Source organism: Chelonia mydas, chromosome 4 (genome assembly GCF_015237465.2).
Source record: "Chelonia mydas isolate rCheMyd1 chromosome 4, rCheMyd1.pri.v2, whole genome shotgun sequence".
Lineage (NCBI taxonomy): Eukaryota > Metazoa > Chordata > Testudines > Cheloniidae > Chelonia > Chelonia mydas.
Window position 1 is genome coordinate 64,205,932 of NC_057852.1, and position 19,782 is coordinate 64,225,713.

A 19,782-nucleotide genomic window follows, 5' to 3' on the forward strand; every position below is an offset into this window, starting at 1 on the left:
CCTGAAAAACTGGAAACTGCTGGTGCTGTCAAAAACACCAGGTTGGAGACTCATTCACTGATGGTACTGTCACGGCTCCATAAGGAACCAACATCTAAATCTACCTGGCAGTATGGAATGATAAGACACAACGTCCGAAAGGGCCAGTTACACCACTCCAGAGGATATCTTCATCCTCCTCTTCTTATTGGGAACAATACTCACCAAGGAGATACTAACACCAGGAGAAATCAAGTACTCTGGAAGAATTCTGTCTTCCTTTCTGACCACTAGCCACAGTTTCCCCTCATGGGGACCAACAGCACTGCTAATGGAACTTGATCCAACCTTTCAGTTGTCAGGAGAATTGGACTTACCAGTGGAACCAGCTTCACCTCCACCTGGAGAGATTAGCCCAGGCAGGAGACCATGGGTCTCCAGGAACCAGCCTCTGCCACACCAGCAGAGACCTTCTCCTCAGGATTGATGGTACCCAATGCTTTGGGGGCCACCAGAATCTACTTTTGACCTATCATACTGTTAGCCGATGGCCAGGGATGTTTGGTGAGGTGCCAGCTATGCCCGTTTATACCATCCGTGACTTTAACCGCTAGGACGCACTGTCCCCTCGCGGCGGGCAGCCCGGGCTAGGCTGACGGATGCCCCAAGGTCCTAACCACCCGTGACTTTAACTGCTAGAGCTCAGAGCTCCTTCGCAGCGGGCAGTCAACACTGACTGACAGGTGCCCCAATGGCAGCACTCAGAGCCTCTCCACACCCGTGACTTTAACTGCTAGAGCTCAGAGCTCCTTCGCAGCGGGCAGTCAGGATTGACTGACAGGTGCCCCAAGAGTTTGCCCCGTGGAGGCGGCACAACTCAACGCTAGGCTCTTAGTACTCTCACCTAATGGCCAGGCTTTATAGCCAAAACGGCTGAGGTTCTTTAATTGTGTTGGCTGCTTTACAGTAAACCAGAGAAACAAGTCAGGCTTATGCACAATGGTTACCAAAATTTATTAAACTAGATTCTAATCATGTGGTTACAAAAATTGCTAGTGCCTACTTAGTTAAATGTAGAGATGTTACACACACAAACAAGTTACAAAAACTGAAGCCACAATCCCAAAGAAAGAAAACAAAGTATAGAGCTCTATTTCAAAATATGTGTACACTAAAGATAGGAGATCAGGTGTGGGTGCTTCTTACCCTCCTTGCATCTCTCGATTCCAGCGGTGCCAAGCCAGGATCGGTCACTCAATTCCGCGGAAAGACGAATAAGGGACAAGGCTTAGGGACCCTCTTAGCTGCAGAAGCCTTGGGAGGCTGTCACTTATCTGACCAGCAGATAGATAGTGAAAAGCACTCAAAAATCATGGTGCTGTAGGTCCCCTACTTATACCTCTGTACTCCTTTATTCTCTTTCTCCTTTCTATGCTAAATTGGGGCTGGTCTGTCGGGGTGACGCCAGCTCTCGCAAGAGTAGTTCACACTTGCAAGGGAGAAACAATAAGTTTCGACTACTGGACACTTCTTTTATCAGGGTAAATATTTTCCCACCTAGGATGTTGGTGTGTGTGCATCATGCTGTTTTAGTAAGGGCTAAGAGCCATGTCTGTCACAGGGCCTCTGCCTGCTGTGAGCCTAATCGTTGTATATGTTCCCAGAGGCACATTGTCACAGCACACCTGTGCTTCTCACAGCTTCAAAGGCTGTGCTGGAGTGCCCTGGTGTTTTGGCTCCCGTGTGTTTCCAGCAATGCTGGTCTGAGGGGGGGGGGGGGGGCTGGCTGTCTGGCTACACATACTGGCCTTATTGGGTCCCTTGCAACACTTATGCATGCTGTCTGGAATCTGTGTGATCCAGCAAGGAGTCCTACCGCTGCTCTCCTCCAAAGCGTCAACCCAGGATTGCCTCTTGAGCTCATGGAAGAAGAGGAAAATGAGCTGAATCCTCCGGTACCAACCAGGGTATCATCCTCCTCATTTGATGAGGCAGTTGCTCCATCCTCACCATCTCCCCTAGATGATTGTAGACAATTTCAGGAGCTGTTATGGAGAGTGGTAGAATAGTTCCAAATCTTCTTAGAGGAGGACCTGGATATCCTACAGCCAAATGGATCCAGTCAGGTTGTACGCTCGGTAAATGAAACCATATTAGAACTGTCAATGGCAGTATGGCTCACACTGGCTACTTATGCCCCTACTCCCAAGAGGGAAGAAAAGTAGTACTTTGTCCTGGTAAAGAGAGCAGAGGTCTTGTTCAGCTCAAATGAGGCAGCTCCCCCATCTTCCCGTACTTGGATGACTGGCTTTTGACTGGCAGGTCTTGCCTGGAAGTCTTAGCATCTGTCTTGTTGCTGCTGCTCCACCATCTAATGTCCCTAGGATCCTGGATAAACATAGAGACGTCTAACTTGACTGCTACTCAGACCATAGAATTTATACGAACAACCTTAGATTTGATCAGGATGAAGGCCTATCTCCACAAGGACAGATTTCACATCAAGAGCGCTCTGATAGATCTAGTTACACACAGCCCTCAAATCTCAGTTTGCCTCTCTTGGGGCATATGGTGTGATGTACTTATATGACACCATTCACCAGACTCCACATTCGTTGCCTGCAGGCTTGGATCCAAACAGTATATACACAGAGCAAGCACAGCATGAACACCATAGGAACAAGCCCCTCAAGGTCAGGGCCTTACTGACGTTGTGGAGGGGCCTGGACTTGTGTGCGGGAGTTCCATTTCTTTCCCCTGTGCTCGACAAGATGATTAGATTCACTCTGATAGGCTGGGGGAGCCCATGTAGATGATCATAAAGTGCAAGGTACTCTAACACCTCACAAAGTCAGAAAGCACATAGCTCTTCTGGAACTGAGAGCAGTTTGAGAAACCTTCAAAGTTTTCCTACCACTCATACACTACCAGCATGTCCTGATAATATTGGACAACATAACAACCATTTTCTATATAAACAAGCAGGGAGGGGTGAGATCCCTCTACTGTGTATAGAAGTGGTCTATTTATGGAACTGGTGTATCCAGAACCACATCACTCTGTCTGTAGTCTAACTTCTGGGTGCCCAAAACTCACTGGCAGACAGCCTCAGCAGGCATTTTGCCACAAGTGGGAATTACATAGTTCAGTAGTGGATAGCATCTTCACTCAGCGGGGAATCCCCGCTTAGGACCTGTTGCCTGCTAAGCAAACAGGTAGTGCAGCATATACTGCTCAAGAGGAGTTCAATGACAGTATTCCAGAGAGGATGTTCTCCTTGAACTATGCCTTTCCTCCCATCCTACAACTATCTCTGGTTCTATGGAGCATTGGACAGGACGGAGTATGAGTTATCTTCATCACTTCCAAATGGCCTAGATAGTTCTGCTTTCCCAAGTCCCTGACAAATGTCAACCCATCTGACCATCAGTATTCATTCCTCCTGAATCTCTGACCAAGGAGAATGACAAGGCCAGGATCCCAACCCAGAGTCTCTTCATCTCATGGCTTGGTATTTGGATGGGCATCACACTGAAAACGTTCATGCTGTGCAAGCCGTTCTTAATAGCAGAAAGGACTCCACCAGGAAATGTTAGTTAGCCAAATGGATATATTTCTCTGTCTGGGTCCAGCAAAACTTGGTCACCAAAAATAGTGGATAAGTCTGCTATTTTGGATTATCTCCTTGCACTCAAGGTGACAGGCCTTTCCCAAAGCCTGCTGTGGATTCACATCTGGCCAGTCAGTGTTTGTCACCTGCTAATAGATGGTTACTTGATCTTTACTCATCCAGTAACAGCCAGGTTTTTGAGGGGTCCGATCAAAACCTTGCTGCTGGGGGCGGGGGACAACCCTCATGGAGATCTTAACTTGGTGCTTTCAGCATTCAGTAGGCCACCCTTTGAACCATTAGGTATGTGTTCTGTGTCTCACTTGTCAGTGAAGGTCGTGTTCATCACTGACATAACCTTGCCCAGAAGGGTAGGTGAACATGAGGACCTAATGGCCAATCCACCATAAACAATATTCCACAAGGACAAAGTCTTGGTACACCTAAACCCGAAATTCACTCCTAAAATAGTTTAGGAATTTCACAAAAATCAGTTAATTCACATATCTGTGTTTTTCCTGAAACCCCATGCCTCTAGCAACTAGAGATTTCATTCCCTCAACATGAGATAAGAATTGGCATTTTACCTGCAGAGAATGAAACAGATCAGGAAATCTCCTAGACTATTGGTTGCCAAAGCAGAATGAGTGTGAGGATAAGCTATATCCTCTCAAAGAATCTCTAATTCTTACTCTGTTAGTTGGCACAATTTCCTCCTCCTCTTGGGGTAAGGGCTCACTCTAGAAGGGTACATGCAGTCTCATTTAGCATCACTTCTAGAGTTGTCCCTGCTTGATAGTTACAGGGCAGCTATGTGGAGTATGAGCCACATATTCATGAGACATTATGCCTTGGCCCAAGACTACTTGGCTGACACATCCTTTGGGCAGCAGTTCTAAAGCAGCTCTATAAACTTCATTATCATGCCCCCCTCCCCTGAGTGCTTGTTGTGAGTCACCCCCAGTCGACTGTACATAGGAACCAGTACTCGTGGAAGAAAGGGAAGTTACTGGCCTTATTGTAGCTGGAGTTCTTCCAGATGTATGGTCCCTGTCTGCATTCAGCTGCCCGACCTTCTTCCCTCTGCTTTGGATCATGACGAGATTTGTGGTAGAGAAGGAACTGGAGAGGCTTTTAGTCAGCCCTACCCCTGATACCCTCGATGTGGAGCACAAGGATAACGAGTGCACAGGTGTGGTCAGCAGAAACAGCTTGCTATATAACTTCTCCTTCTCAAGCGCTTAGAGTTCCTGTGTACCCCCACAGGGACTACACATCTTGAACTCCAGTTATAATAAGGTGAGTAACTTTCCTTCAAAGGGGGTATTCAAGGTGGTATCACAATTACTTTCCTTGTAGGCCTCATATCTCTTGACCACCAGGGTTGGAAATGAATCCATTATGCCTCTTTGGAAAGCTAAAAATCCAGTTTTCCAGTGTCTTCCTATATTATAATAGCTTTCAATTCCTTAATGATTGCTGCGATTTATTCCATGTACTGATGACACTTTTTTTCTTGTTTTTTCTTAAAAGACCATTCCTGTTATTTAACTTCTTCACTTCTGCTAAATGGTAATATTCAGTAAGCATCTGCTTTTCGGAGAACAGAATCAAGCCTGTTGTCTAACCTAAGAAGACAAATATCAGTAGAATTACTAAGAGAAGAAATATAATTTTAAATAATCATTTTACAGCTCCTTTGTGGTTTATAAAAATGATGGCCTCACATTCCTAGTTGTTTTTATGTTAGAAATACCAGATCCTTATTACCCTCTATTTGAGGGGTGGGATTGTGACATAGCTGAAACCTGAGTTGCAAATCTTCCAGCTGCTAATTGAGCACAGTGTTACTGAGTCTTAAAAATTGAATTCGATCATTCTGTCCCTCCCCAATAGGCTGTCAGCCGCAAACAGTGTTATAGTCATAATCCTCCAAAGGATGACAGAGTTCTCCAGGAAAAAGGGGATCTCATGGCCTGAGAGAGTTATGTCCATCACAATAGTTTTAGCTAAGAAAAAAGCAGGAAAAACTGCATTTTTTTTAAAAAAAATGCAGTCTTAAGACAGCAAAAGAATTAAATAATAAAAGACACAGTCCCCTATAATTCACTGTTCCCTGGGCTGGAGCACCATGTGATCCCTCAAAAATTAGTTGCTTTTTTATTATTACAATGATATTAGGGGTTTTAAATAATCAATTTGTAACAAAATATTTCCTGTTTCTCTGTTTTAGTATAATGGGGTTAACTGAAATTTAGCATCCATGTCAACCATGATGCTTTTTGAAAAACTTAACCTTGTCCTGACCAGTAGGAATGACAATTGCTAGCAAGATCAATATTTGCAAATCAGACCAATTAATTAGTTTGTGGCTCAGTAACCTGAATTGACACTTTCAGAATCAGAGGTTCTTCCAAAGTTGTCTAACAAGCTGTTGAGCCACCTGGCTGCCATTTTAAAATGTACCATTGGTTTATACTCAGCAATCTCACTAAACCAAGACTGATTTATTTTTATCAGAATAGAGGGAAATAAAGTAAAAATGATTTTATTTTACTTTATATTTTATCAAAGAAGATACTGTTTGTATTAAATAGTGAAAAAAAAAACAAAAACAAAAAACACATAGACGTAAAGGTGAGAAAGACGATGCTATAGAAGACAAATATAAGCTTATGTCTTTGGCAGGCAAGAGCTATCTCCCCTTTTGCTGTTTTTGGAGAACGGCTTCAGTTCTTTTCAACTTAAAGCCCATTGTTCGCACAAGGGATGGTTTTTGAGAATCAGAACTATAAAGTCTACTATGTCCAGATTCTTTTTTTTTTTTAATGCATTTGGCTGTGTTGTTGACCTCCAGAATCTCTGAAATTGACACTCCTTTGGGGTGGAGAGTGCTGATTTGGGAAGCAGTGGCTTAGAATATTCTCATTAGCAGCTTATGTTTCTTAAAAAAAAAAAAAAAAAAAAAAAAAATCACAGTAAGAGAGGTTTAGCAGCTGCTGTGGTATTAAATCAGGTTCTGAGAAAAAAGCAGCTCAATCTGAAATGACAGGCAGATATGTTTATGGGATTTATTAAATGTTTGGTCTTAAAATTGAATGATTAAAATGTATTTTTACATTTAGGGATCTATAAGGTGGATAGAAAGCTGGCTAGATTGTTGGGCTCAACGGGTAATGATCAATGGCTCCATGTCTAGTTGGCAGCCGGTATCAAGTGGAGTGCCCCAAGGGTCGGTCCTTGGGCCGGTTTTGTTCAATATCTTCCTTAATGATCTGGAGGATGGTGTGGATTGCACCCTCAGCAAGTTTGCAGATGACAATAAACTGGGAGGAGAGGTAGATACACTGGAGGGGAAGGATAGGATACAGAGGGACCTAGACAAATCAGAGGATTGGGCCAAAAGAAATCTGATGAGGTTCAACAAGGACAAGTGCAGAGTCCTGCACTTAGGATGGAAGAATCCCATGCACCGCTACAGACTAGGGACCGAATGGCTCGGCAGCAGTTCTGCAGAAAAGGACCTAGGGGTTACAGTGGACGAGAAGCTGGATATGAGTCAACAGTGTGCCGTTGTTGCCAAGAAGGCCAATGGCATTTTGGGATGTATAAGTAGGGGCATTGCCAGCAGATCGAGGGATGTGATCGTTCCCCCCTATTCAACATTGGTGAGGCCTCATCTGGAGTACTGTGTCCAGTTTTGGGCCCCACACTACAAGAAGGATGTGGAAAAATTGGAAAGAGTCCAGCGGAGGGCAACAAAAATGATTAGGGGACTGGAACACATGACTTATGAGGAGAGGCTGCGGGAACTGGGATTGTTTAGTCTGCGGAAGAGAAGGATAAGTGGGGATTTGATAGCTGCTTTCAGCTACCTGAAAGGGGGTTCCAAAGAGGATGGCTCTAGACTGTTCTCAGTGGTAGCAGATGACAGAACGAGGAGTAATGGTCTCAAGTTGCAGTGGGGGAGGTTTAGGTTGGATATTAGGACCAACTTTTTCACTAGGAGGGTGGTGAAACACTGGAATGCATTACCTAGGGAGGATGGTGGAATCTCCTTCCTTAGAAGTTTTTAAGGTCAGGCTTGACAAAGCCCTGGCTGGGATGATTTAGTTGGGGATTGGTCCTGCTTTGAGCAGGGGGTTGGACTAGATGACCTCCTGAGGTCCCTTCCAACCCTGATATTCTATGATTTACCTCTGGGTACTATACTAATGACCTCTAGCTGTGTGTTGGCTTGGTTTTTGTTCATTTTCATAGGCTCTAAAGCAGATTAAGTTTGGTAGATATTCTGTGTATTCCCTCTGTGGTGCTCCAGCACTGACTTCACATGTTTTCCGCATCTGTAAATTCTTATGCCTTTATACTTATAAATAAATAAAAATCTTAGCTTCACTACTTCATAGCTGAGCTCTTTTACGCAGTTTCTATATAGACAGTAGCTATTTTAGTCTTTAGTGGTATTTTGATAGTACTGGTTGATACCAATATTCTCTGTGAACTAATGACAGTATTACATATACCACATTGATAGGTTCCTGCAAAGACTAATTTAAAGTTTTATTTAACAACTTAATTTTTTAGTCATTTTGTAAAAGAACTGGCCTAGTGAATTTAAATTGCCCTCTTCTTCTCCTTAAACCTGCTTCCTAAAAAGTCACATAACATGCTTATATAAATGTTTACTTTATTCACACCAGTCTTAAATCTTGCCAAAGACATTCTGTTTCAAAAAATTACTGGCTTCCTTTTCTTTAGAAATATAGTGAAGAAAAAAATCAGAACAAAAAGTGATATGTCAAATTGACTTGTTGATCTTCTACAAAGCAGAGTAAAATTCACTTCATTTACATATTTCAAGTGGAAAAGAATGGCTTTTGAGGACATATCTAAATGTTTTAATTTGATTTATCTGTGTGTGTATTTAGGCCACAGAAAGTGAGGCTGGTGATATGGATCTGAGTGGATTGCCAGAGACTGCAGTGGATTCTGAGGATGATGATGATGAAGAAGACATTGAGAGGGCGTCAGACCCTCTGATGAGCAGGGATATTGTTAGAGACTGCCTGGAGAAAGACCCAATAGACAGGACAGATGATGACATTGGTAAGTTGGCATGAAAACTAGCTGGAGGAAGTGGGAAATTGAGCCTCAGGACACTTTAATAGTATTTAACATTTTCTAACTTGTTTCTCGGTCCCAAACTTAGAGTGAATCTGTGTAGCAAATATCTAACTTCATGTGAAATAATTGTTTAAAATACCAAATGATTGATTTTACAGGTTACATTTGGATAACTGGAATAAATAATTATGTTAACAATAACAGATGTTAAGCTGAAAACAAAATTAATGAAGCAACTCAATTTAATTTTAAACTAGATACTTCACTGATAAGATGCAGATTTTAGGTTGCAAATTAATGTCACAAAAATATACTATTAACCTAAAAGAGAAGAAAATATTCAGTTATAGCACAAGTTTATGAAAATAGCAAGATATGATTTAAGATACTCCTCTTCTTCCACAGTACAAATGGACTTCTTGAATTATTTGTTAGATTTTTTTTTAAGCTATTGGTTCCCAAGTGTAGGGTTGCCAACTTTCTAATGTCTGAAAACTGGAGACACATACCCCACTCTGCCTCTTCCCCCAAGGCCCCGCCCCTGCTTTCTCCTCTCTCCCCATTCCCCCATTGCTCACTGCTCTCCTCCTTCCCCACCCCCACCGAAATGGGTTCCCTCTGCTCCTGGGCTAGGATAGGAGCTGCAGCCTGAGATGGAGCCTGCCCGCCCATGAGATGCAGATAGGAGGTGGCTCCGGCTGAGCAGGGGCTGGCATGGCTTGATGACCCAGTGCCTCTCCCAATCCCCCATGGTAACCGGACTGTTGGTGTCCGATCAGTATTTCTGACCAGACACTGTACAGGTCCCTTTTCGACCAGACAGTCTGGTCTAAAACCAGACACCTGGCAACCCTACGAGTTTAGTATATTACAGATGCTTGTTTAAGAAAAAAAGTGGGTGGGTACGAGGAAAAAACGGGAAATAAATGTGCTATTGATGTATATTAATGCTTGGAGTCTGCTAGAGCTGAGAGACTGCAGATTGTAATTTGACACCAGAGACTTGTGTGTCTTGTAAGAATCTCTGGTGACTGAAAAGGCTTTCACGAAGTTCTAGAGAATTTTGAAATTAACAAAAATTGTCACAACAATGGAAATACTAATTGCATATCAAGTCAATGAAAATTAATTCCTGTTGATCACAGTTAGGGCCCTACCAATTTCACAGCCATGAAAAACACGTCATGGACCGTGAAATTAAGCCCTTCCCTGTGAAATCCGATGTCCCCTTGTTCGTAGGAGTGCCCCAGCAAAGGGGCCTACTAGCTGTGGCTGGGCTGGGGAGGAACAGGACTTGTCCATCCCCTGCACAGCCACTGGAGGGAAGGAGAGGAAGACTAGACCCATCTCTGGGTGCCTCCCCCTGCTGCAGGATGCTCTGGGATTGGGCAGTAGCTCCAGAGGTTCCTGCAGTTGGAGGAGACTTGTGGAGGTGGGTCCGATCTTCCCTGTGCTGCTGGGAGCGCCCATGTGTTATCACAAGTATTTCAGACCAGATTATTTACCCTTAGTTATACCTGTGCAAGACCATTTCCTTCAAATGTTGTCTCTTTATTGGGGTTGCTCAGGTGTGGCTAGAACTAGACTTTTGTGCTACATTTGTGAATCCTCAGCAGAATTGTTAGCTGAGATCAGACAGATTCCAACTCTGTCTCATGTCAGATTCCAACTCTCTCTCATGTCTGTGTTGATTCTGCAGTGCTAACAGGAGTAAAAAAGAGTACAGGCTTACTTTTGTTAATAAAGGGATCAGATAGAACTTGATTACACATGAAGTATAAGACATTGAAAGAGTCACTTCATATTACTGTAACCATGCTTTTAACTGGTCCTTCTGAACAGGGTTGTGTTTATATATTGTGTGATATTGTACAGCACATCATTGTAAAACCTAAACCCAAAAGGGCTGGCTAAGGTTAGGAATATGAATTTGCCTGCTTTTATGAAATTGTCTCTCATCTTAGGTTTCAGAGTAACAGCCGTATTAGTCTGTATTCGCAAAAAGAAAAGGAGTACTTGTGGCACCTTAGAGACTAACCAATTTATTTGAGCATAAGCTTTCGTGAGCTACAGCTCACTTCATCGGATGCATACTGTGTAAAGTGTAGAAGATCTTTTTATACACACAAAGCATGTGTATAAAAAGATCTTCTACACTTTCCACAGTATGCATCCGTTGAAGTGAGCTGTAGCTCACGAAAGCTTATGCTCAAATAAATTGGTTAGTCTCTAAGGTGCCACAAGTACTCCTTTTCTCTCATCTTATTACTTTAATACAAGGGTGGGCAAACTACAGCCCGGGGGCTGCATCTGGCCCCCCAGGTGCTTTAATTCAGCTCTTGAGCTCCCGCCAGGGAGCAGGGTCTGGGGCTTGCCTCGCTCCGCGCGGCTCCTGGAAGCAGCGGCATGTCCCCCCTCTGGCTCCTATGCGTAGGGGCCGCCAGGGGGCTCCGCACGCTGCCGCTGTCCCAAGCGCCGCCCCTGCAGCTCCCATTGGCCGCACAGGCAGTGTGCAGAGACGCCTGGCCGCCCGTCTGTGCAGGAGCTGGAGGGGAGACATGCCGCTGCTTCTGGGAGCTGCTTGAGATAAGCACTGCCTGGAACCTGCACCCTGACCCCCTCCCACGCCCCAACCTCCTGCCCCAGCCCTGATCTCACTCCTTCCCTCCTAACCCCTCGGTCCCAATCTGGAGCACCCTACTGCATCCCCAACCCCTTATTCCTAGCCCCACCCCAGAGCCCTCAACCCCTCTCCCGCTCCCTCCTCCTCCGCACCCTAACGTCCAATTTTGTGAGCATTCATGGCCTGCCATGCAATTTCCATACCCAGATGTGGCCCTTGGGCCAGAAAGTTTACCCACCCCTGCCTCAATATGTCTTTAAATGTCCTTATTTGTATGGATTTATATTAGTTATATATTATACTTTTTTGTTGTTTGGATCCAAATGTCCTGTAGACAGCTTAAGGGTATGATACTGCCACAAAAATACTTTGTAAAACTTAATTTCTTCTGATTAAAAGGACCTATCATGGTTTTAATAGAACTATTACAATGACTCTGTGGAGTCATTGTGATTTCATTGAATGTATTCAAGGCACATGGTTACATTACAATATTTTCATTATACTGGCTTTTACTTTATAGATCTTTCATTGATATTATAATAAGCTAATCTGTCTCCAAAAAACCCCAAGTAATTATAACAGCTCTCTGTACATTATTTATCAGTATACAGACAGCATTGTACACTAGTTTAACTTAAAGAACCCTAAAGCATTTTTCTGAAGAGCTGCCTTTACTTAGCTTTGTTGTTTTGATGTGTATGACTCAGTGGGCTTTTTTTTCCTCTTTCAGAACAACTATTGGAATTCATGCATCAGTTGCCTGCTTTTGCCAACATGACAATGTCAGTGAGGAGAGAACTTTGTGCTGTGATGGTATTTGCAGTTGTGGAGAGGGCAGGAACCATAGTACTAAATGATGGGGAAGAGGTCAGTAGAATTTGCTTTGAATCGTCTTTTGTGCAGACGTCAAAAAATGTGGGAACTTTTTTTTGAAGTTTGGAAATTCATTTCTAGTTGCTGGAAAGTAGCACAAGGAAGTAAATGGTTTGTATGCTTGTTTTGTGTTGTGTTGATTATGGTTTTATTCAGTTCAGTTTGCAAATGGTTTTTCAGTTTAAACACCCAGATCAATTTACAAGATACATGCAGTAGAACTTAGGAAAATGTTCTCAATAAAGGCTACACAAGCACATGTATTGTTAATGATCAGAGCTGATTTCAAACGCTTTTTATTTTTGATCTTTCAGTATGATTTAAATACTGCCATGGGTTTTATGAATTGTATAGGTTTTATAATTCCAAGATTTAATTAAAGGCTAAATATTAGATTCCTTAAGGAGATGGAAGGAATTATAATAATTTTTCAGGTAAACTAGTTCATCCTCCTCCTTTCTTGTTTTCATAAATAGTTGCTAAAAATAAACAAACTTTTTAAAAATTTATAAGCAATTCTGGGAATAGTGTTTGTACAGTACCATGCTAAAATGCTAAGTGAGTAGGTGATTGTTCTTTTCACCTATCCTGCACTGTTCAATTTCTAGCTGGACTCCTGGTCAGTTATATTGAATGGTTCTGTGGAAGTGACATATCCTGATGGAAGAACAGAGATACTGTGTATGGGAAACAGTTTTGGTGTTTCCCCTACTATGGACAAGGAATACATGAAAGGAGTGATGAGAACCAAAGTGGATGACTGCCAGGTAGAGTATTTTACTCCATATATATATTTGCAAAACACAATTATAAATTATATAGTACTGTCCTTACAAGTGGACCTGCATTTTAAAAAAAGTTTGTGGCAGAGTTCATGTTAAGTTTACCTGGTAGGGTGCAGACACAGGCCTTGGAATTGTTCAATAGAGTAATTTTAACAGGGATATTTTCTCTCCAATAAATTTTATTCAAAAATCAGTTTCCTTCTTTTCTTTCATTTTAAATGCAGGAATGGCTTTGTGCTTAGTTGGGGCGAGGTCTTTAAGCACTTTTCTAATGGGTTCATAGACAAAGGTGAAGTAAAGTATTCTGTTTAGTACTGTGTGCTGGAAATTTGATATTAGTTACTAAATGACCTGAAAAAAACCTAAATTCATGTTGAACCATATTGGGGCAAAATATAAAGGTAACACATGAGTTTATCAAAGCAATCAATCAGAAGTCTCAAATACACAAGGTCAGAGGACCCATCAAGAAAAAGCAGCATAATTTATCACTGCCCTCATGTTTGGTTAATATGATTGCAAATGAAATGTCAGTTCAGTTTTTGGTAATTGTTCATAAAAAAATGATTCCAGTTCAAATTGGAGATTGACATCCCCAGGTAATAAAATGTAATGCACAGCTACTGCATGAATGGATTTATGTGGCCAAAAGCCCAAGAGAAAAATATCTGGGTCTAAAAGGAAAAGGATTTATGGTTCCGTTTGGACCATTTGTCAAATTATTTTACTTGTAGTGAATTTCTGGAGAAATGCCAATTGTCCAGTGGACACAGTCTGATATTTTGACTAGCGTAATGTGAAGTGTATTGTAAATATCTAAATTATCCAAGTACATTACTAGTGGTGTTAATCGTATTTAGATAGCACTTTTGTTGCTGGCTTAAATATAAATTGAGATTCTTTTGATTTCTTTTATAAGTGGCAGTTTCCCTTAAAATGCTGCATATTAGGTAGATAGATGTCTTATGTTGAAGGGGAATGGTCCATGTTGGAATGTAAATGTTTTCATCTAAAATTGTTTTCTGTGTATCTATGCTACTCATAAATTAAAATGGTAAAGTTCTTTTAATGGCTTGCTTAATATATTTGTGATTACTCAAAGAACAAAAGTGAAAGTTTGCTCACCCTTAGAAATAGTGGCACCATAATTATCGATAGGGCTTTCCTATCGTTGTTCCCTTTTTAAATGGCCCTAAAGAGGAGGAGGAAGAGGTTTCCTTGAGGAAAATTTTGCAAGTGGGATTTACTTTTATTGGTGGAGAAAATGCAACTATATGAATATTCTATGGAGATATTAAATCATCTTGAATCAATGAATCTTGCACTCTCCTGAGGCAAAAATTATTGTGGAATTTATCACACTTACTGATTCAGCTGTTTACTATAGCAGAGCTCATGGAAAGACAATTTTGGCCATCCATGGCCTGAGAAGTTACTTTATCTTCAGTAATCATAGAATACTTGTATTTTAAGTCCAGACAGTTTTTCTGAGGTCTCAGAACTCTGTACCTTTTAATATCTATGTTTGATAATTCTTTCCAGTTTGTCTGCATAGCCCAACAAGATTACTGCCGCATCCTCAATCAAGTGGAAAAAAACATGCAGAAGGTAGAAGAGGAGGGGGAGATTGTTATGGTGAAGGAGCACAGGGAGCTTGATCGCACTGGAACAAGAAAGGGTCACATTGTCATCAAGGTAAAAAAAAACAAAAAACAGATGCTTTGTAGACTTGTATGAGATCTTCCTTGGTGAGCAAAGTCCAGAATTAGTTCAGTCATATATTTGAAATATAAGCTTTCCAAAGATTCTGAAATAAGAGCTAAAAAACTATTCAAAATTAAACACAAAAAAATGCTGCTGTTTGAAAGTTTTTTGATTTGTTTTAATTTAGTAAAGCTTATCAATCTCTTTATTACAATGGTCAGGCTATTTTTTTATTGTTTAGCACATTGGTGACTAAACAGGCTTAATGATACTGTTATGTTTACAGTACCATCAAGATGTTAGCTGAAAATAAAAAAGCATTCATGCTAGTTAATAATTAAGCTTTTATTTGTTATAGGGAACATCAGAAAGGTTAACAATGCATTTGGTGGAAGAGCACTCAGTGGTGGATCCGACGTTTATTGAGGATTTCCTTTTGACCTACAGGACCTTCCTTTCCAGCCCAATGGAAGTGGGCAAGAAATTGTTGGAGTGGTTCAATGACCCTAGCCTCAGGGATAAGGTTGAAAAAATGACTACTTAAAACTACGATTGTGAACTCACATGTATTTAAATATAAAATATTACGATCTAAATACAAATTACAAAAATATTTTTATCTTTAAACAAGTATAACTAGATTTGGTTGAACAACCAGCTAATAGTATATGAGGAAATGTTGCTTGTAGAAAATGTATGTTAAATCAGGCGAATAGTTATTTAAAAAAGTGTAAGGCACTACCTTTAAACACTAAAGGGGGAGCAGGGGAGGTATTTCATCACTCATGTATCCATGCTTGTCAACTCTGTATATTAAATAATTGGTTGTAGAAGTATCAATCATCCTTTTAAAAAGTCATCAGCATTTCAAGAAAAAAGAAAAGGAGGACTTGTGGCACCTTAGAGACTAACAAATTTATTTGAGCATAAGCTTTCCTGAGCTACAGCTCACTTCATCGGATGCATTCAGTGGAAAATACAGTGGGGGGAGATTTACATACACAGAGAATATGAAACAATGGGTGTTACCATACACACTGTAACGAGAGTGATCAGGTAAGGTGAGCTATTACCAGCATGAGAGCTGGGGGGCAAAAAACCTTTTGTAGTGATAATCAAGGTGGGCCATTTCCAGCAGTTGACAAGAATGTCTGAGGAACAGCTGTGGGGGGAGTGGAGGGGGGGAGATAAACATGGGGAAATAGTTTTACTTTGTGTAATGACCCATCCACTCCCAGTCTTTATTCAAGCCTAAGTTAATTGTATCCAGTTTGCAAATTAATTCCAATTCAGCAGTCTCTCTTTGGAGTCTGTTTCTGAAGATTTTTTGTTGAAGAATTGCCACTTTTAGGTCTGTAATCAAGTGACCAAAGAGATTGAAGTGTTCTCCGACTGGTTTTTGAACGTTATAATTCTTGATGTCTGATTTGTGTCCATTTGTTCTTTTACGTAGAGACTGTCCAGTTTGGCCAATGCACATGGCAGAGGGGCATTGCTGCAGCATTTCAGTAGACTATAGTCATAGAATCATAGAAGATTAGGGTTGGAAGAGGCCTCAGGAGGTCATCTAGTCCAACCCCCTGCTCAAAGCAGGACTAACACCAACTAAATCATCCCAGCCAAGGCTTTGTCAAGCCAGGCCTTTAAAAGCCTCTAAGGAGGGAGATTCCCCCACCTCCCTAGGTAACCCATTCCAGTGCTTCACCACCCTCCTAGTGAAATAGTGTTTCCTAATATCCAACCTAGACCTCCCCCACTGCAACTTGAGACCATTGTTCCTTTTTCTGTCATCTGCCACCTCTGAGAACAGCCAAGCTCCATCCTCTTTGGAACCCACCTTCAGGTAGTTGAAGGCTGCTATCAAATCCCCCCCTCACTCTTCTGCAGACGAAAGAAGCCCAGTTCCCTCAGCCTCTCCTCATAAGTCGTGTGCTGCAGCCCCCTAATCACTTTCATTGCCCTTTGCTGGATTCTCTCCGATTTGTCCACATCTTTCTGTAGTGGGGGCCCCAAAACTGGACTCAGTACTCCAGATGTGGCCTCACCAGTGCCAAATAGAGGGGAATAATCACTTCCCTCAATCTGCTGGCAATGCTCCTACTAATGGAGCCAAATATGCCGTTAGCCTTCTTGGCAACAGGGCACGCTGCTGGACTCATATCCAGCTTCTCATCCACTGTAATCCCCAGGTCCTTTTCTGTAGAACTGCCGCTTAACCAGTCGGTCCCCAGCCTATAGCGGTGCATGGGATTCTTCTGTCCTAAGTGCAGGACTCTGCACTTGTCCTTGTTGAGCCTCCTCAGATTTCTTTTGGCCCAATCCTCCAATTTGTCTAGGTCACTCTGGACCCTATCCCTACCCTCCAGCATAGCTACCTCTCCCCCCAGCTTAGTGTTATCCGTGAAATTGCTGAGGGTGCAATCTATCCCATTGTCCAGACCATTAAGAAAGATGTTGAACAAAACTAGCCCCAGGACTGACCCCTGAGGCAGTCCAATATAGTTCTGTGGTAACTTAGGGCCTAAATTATTGGCCGAAAATATTTCCTTGTTTTCTGTGCACAATAATGGTTTAATGCAATTTGGAAAACACTTTCTCCTAACAATTTTCTTAAATATAAATAAAAGCAAAAAGACACCAGGCTTGATTCTTCCTTCACTTTATATGGTGAAAATTGGGGTAGCTCCATTGAAATGGTGAGGCCTCATCTGGAGTACTGTGTCCAGTTTTGGGCCCCACACTACAAGAAGGATGTGGATAAATTGGAGAGAGTCCAGCGAAGGGCAACAAAAATGATTAGGGGTCTAGAGCACATGACTTATGAGGAGAGGCTGAGGGAGCTGGGATTGTTTAGTCTGCAGAAGAGAAGAATGAGGGGGGATTTGATAGCTGCTTTCAACTACCTGAAAGGGGGTTCCAAAGAGGATGGCTCTAGACTGTTCTCAATGGTAGCAGATGACAGAACGAGGAGTAATGGTCTCAAGTTGCAATGGGGGAGGTTTAGATTGGATATTAGGAAAAACTTTTTCACTAAGAGGGTGGTGAAACACTGGAATGCGTTACCTAGGGAGGTGGTAGAATCTCCTTCCTTAGAGGTTTTTAAGGTCAGGCTTGACAAAGCCCTGGCTGGGATGATTTAACTGGGACTTGGTCCTGCTTCGAGCAGGGGGTTGGACTAGATGACCTTCTGGGGTCCCTTCCAACCCTGATATTCTATGATTCTATGATTCTATGAAATCAAGAGTATAAAATTGGAGTAAGAGGAGAATCAGGTCCACCATATCCAATTATATATGGGGCAGGTAACACTACCTACAGTTAAATTTGCCCAGCACTTCACTTTATAAAATCCTGTTTTCAGTTACTTATAATTTTGCCAAACTTTATACTTATAATTTCGCCAAACTTTAACTGTTTGGGTGAAAATTGCATATGCCAGATATTTACCTCAGGCTGGTTTTTTTTTAGGGGAAGTTGCAGGGGTAAGTCGGGGAGGAAGAATTTCAACTAAAACAGTTCAGTTGTTTCTGTAAACAAGGTTAGAGAAAATATAGTGTTTGCCCATGTTAAAAAATTAGGATGATCTTTTCCTTAAGAAGGTCTAGTGTCCCCCACACTTCAGATTAGGGACTTGAAATTTGCCATGAAATTTGTTCGGCCTTCATGTGAGGGATGCGTAGGGTGACCAGATGTCCTGTTTTTAAAAGGACAGTCCCGTTTTTGGGGACTTTTTCTTATATAGGTACCTGTTATCACCCACCCCCTGTCCCGTTTTTTCACAGTTGCTATCTGGTAACCCTAGGAATGTGGCTTTTGCTGTCCCATGAAAATCCACCCCAGATTTTTAGTATGTATTTGCTTGAGCTCCAATGCCACATTTGCAGAAGATTCCCTCTGCACTGAGTGAGCTCCAGACCAGGGCTGAGCAGGTGTTGGCACCAGAATTGAAAACAATGAATCCGTGTCCTCTGGGTGCTCAGTAATCACCACCTACTGAAACCCAGACAGTGTGGAGGAGGGAGGTCCTCTATTCAAATGCAGAGGGGACAAGAGTCAGACCTGGAGAGAGAGGAGCAAAGGCAAATAGATTAGAACAGGGACACCTGGGAGTTAGGGCAGACTGAGCCTGGACACATGAAGAGAGGAGATGGAAAATAGAACTGGGAATTGGGCCGAGGAGACTGGGACTGGGAGCCAGTTGGGTCAGAGAGGTACAAGGGGGCTGAATTAAGGTTGCACAAAACGATCTTTGCTAACTTTTGGGTGCTTGACTTTGCAACCTTAACGATCTTTGACTCTAACAGCGTTAAAAAAAGAGCTAGATAAATCCATGGAGCATAGGTCCATCAATGGCTATTAGCCAGGGTGGACAGGGATGGTGTCCCTTGCCTCTGTTTGCCAGAAGCTGGGAATGGGCGACAGGGGATGGATCGCCTGATGATTTCCTGTTCTGTTCATTCCCATTGGCCACCATAGGAAGATAGGGTACTGGGCTATATGGACCTTTGGTCTGACCCAGTATGGCCATTCTTATGTTATGTTCTTCGAACATAGGGATTTTTTAATGTGTAATATATGTATATGCCCCTTCTGTCCATCAGTAGACACCTCTTTTGAGTGCAATGTCTATTTTGTTAGTAACTTACGACATCTACTGTGATGTCTAATAACCTTTTCATAAAAAAATTAACTTTGATACAGAAAACTTGTCCATTCTTGTCTAATAGTTTAGCACACTACCGTTTAATATTATGAAAGCAATATACAATTTCTCCCCATCTAACCTCATTCAACACAGATCAAGAAAATCCTTTAAATAACCATTTAAAATGTAAAATACATTTAATGAAATAAGTAGAGTATAACTCTTCTCCCCTCCCAAAATAAATTAAAGAAAATATAAATTAAAACATGAAGTTTATGATGACCTGGAGATGCCATATTAATCTCTTCAAATGTGAGATTCGACAATGGCTGACATTGCAGTAAGAGTAGCTCAAATTTTGAACAGGGAGGTGGGGAATATTTAAAAAAAAAATTAATTCCAAGCCTTAGAATAGAACTAGGAATTTTGTGTAAAT

At 41.9% G+C, this 19,782-nt stretch overlaps 1 protein-coding gene across 19 annotated transcripts in view; it reads left to right on the forward strand.

The window, feature by feature from the left end:
• RAPGEF2 (Rap guanine nucleotide exchange factor 2) overlaps positions 1-19,782 on the forward strand; it is a 291,986-nt gene that overhangs the window by 234,409 nt on the left and 37,795 nt on the right. For all 19 annotated transcript variants that reach the window (XM_037897472.2, XM_043545917.1, XM_037897464.2 and 16 more), the window contains 5 exons: positions 8,518-8,695; positions 12,070-12,206; positions 12,821-12,979; positions 14,540-14,692; positions 15,060-15,224. In XM_037897472.2, coding sequence (XP_037753400.1) covers positions 8,518-8,695; positions 12,070-12,206; positions 12,821-12,979; positions 14,540-14,692; positions 15,060-15,224 — 792 coding nt within the window. The remainder of the gene's footprint in view (positions 1-8,517; positions 8,696-12,069; positions 12,207-12,820; positions 12,980-14,539; positions 14,693-15,059; positions 15,225-19,782) is intronic.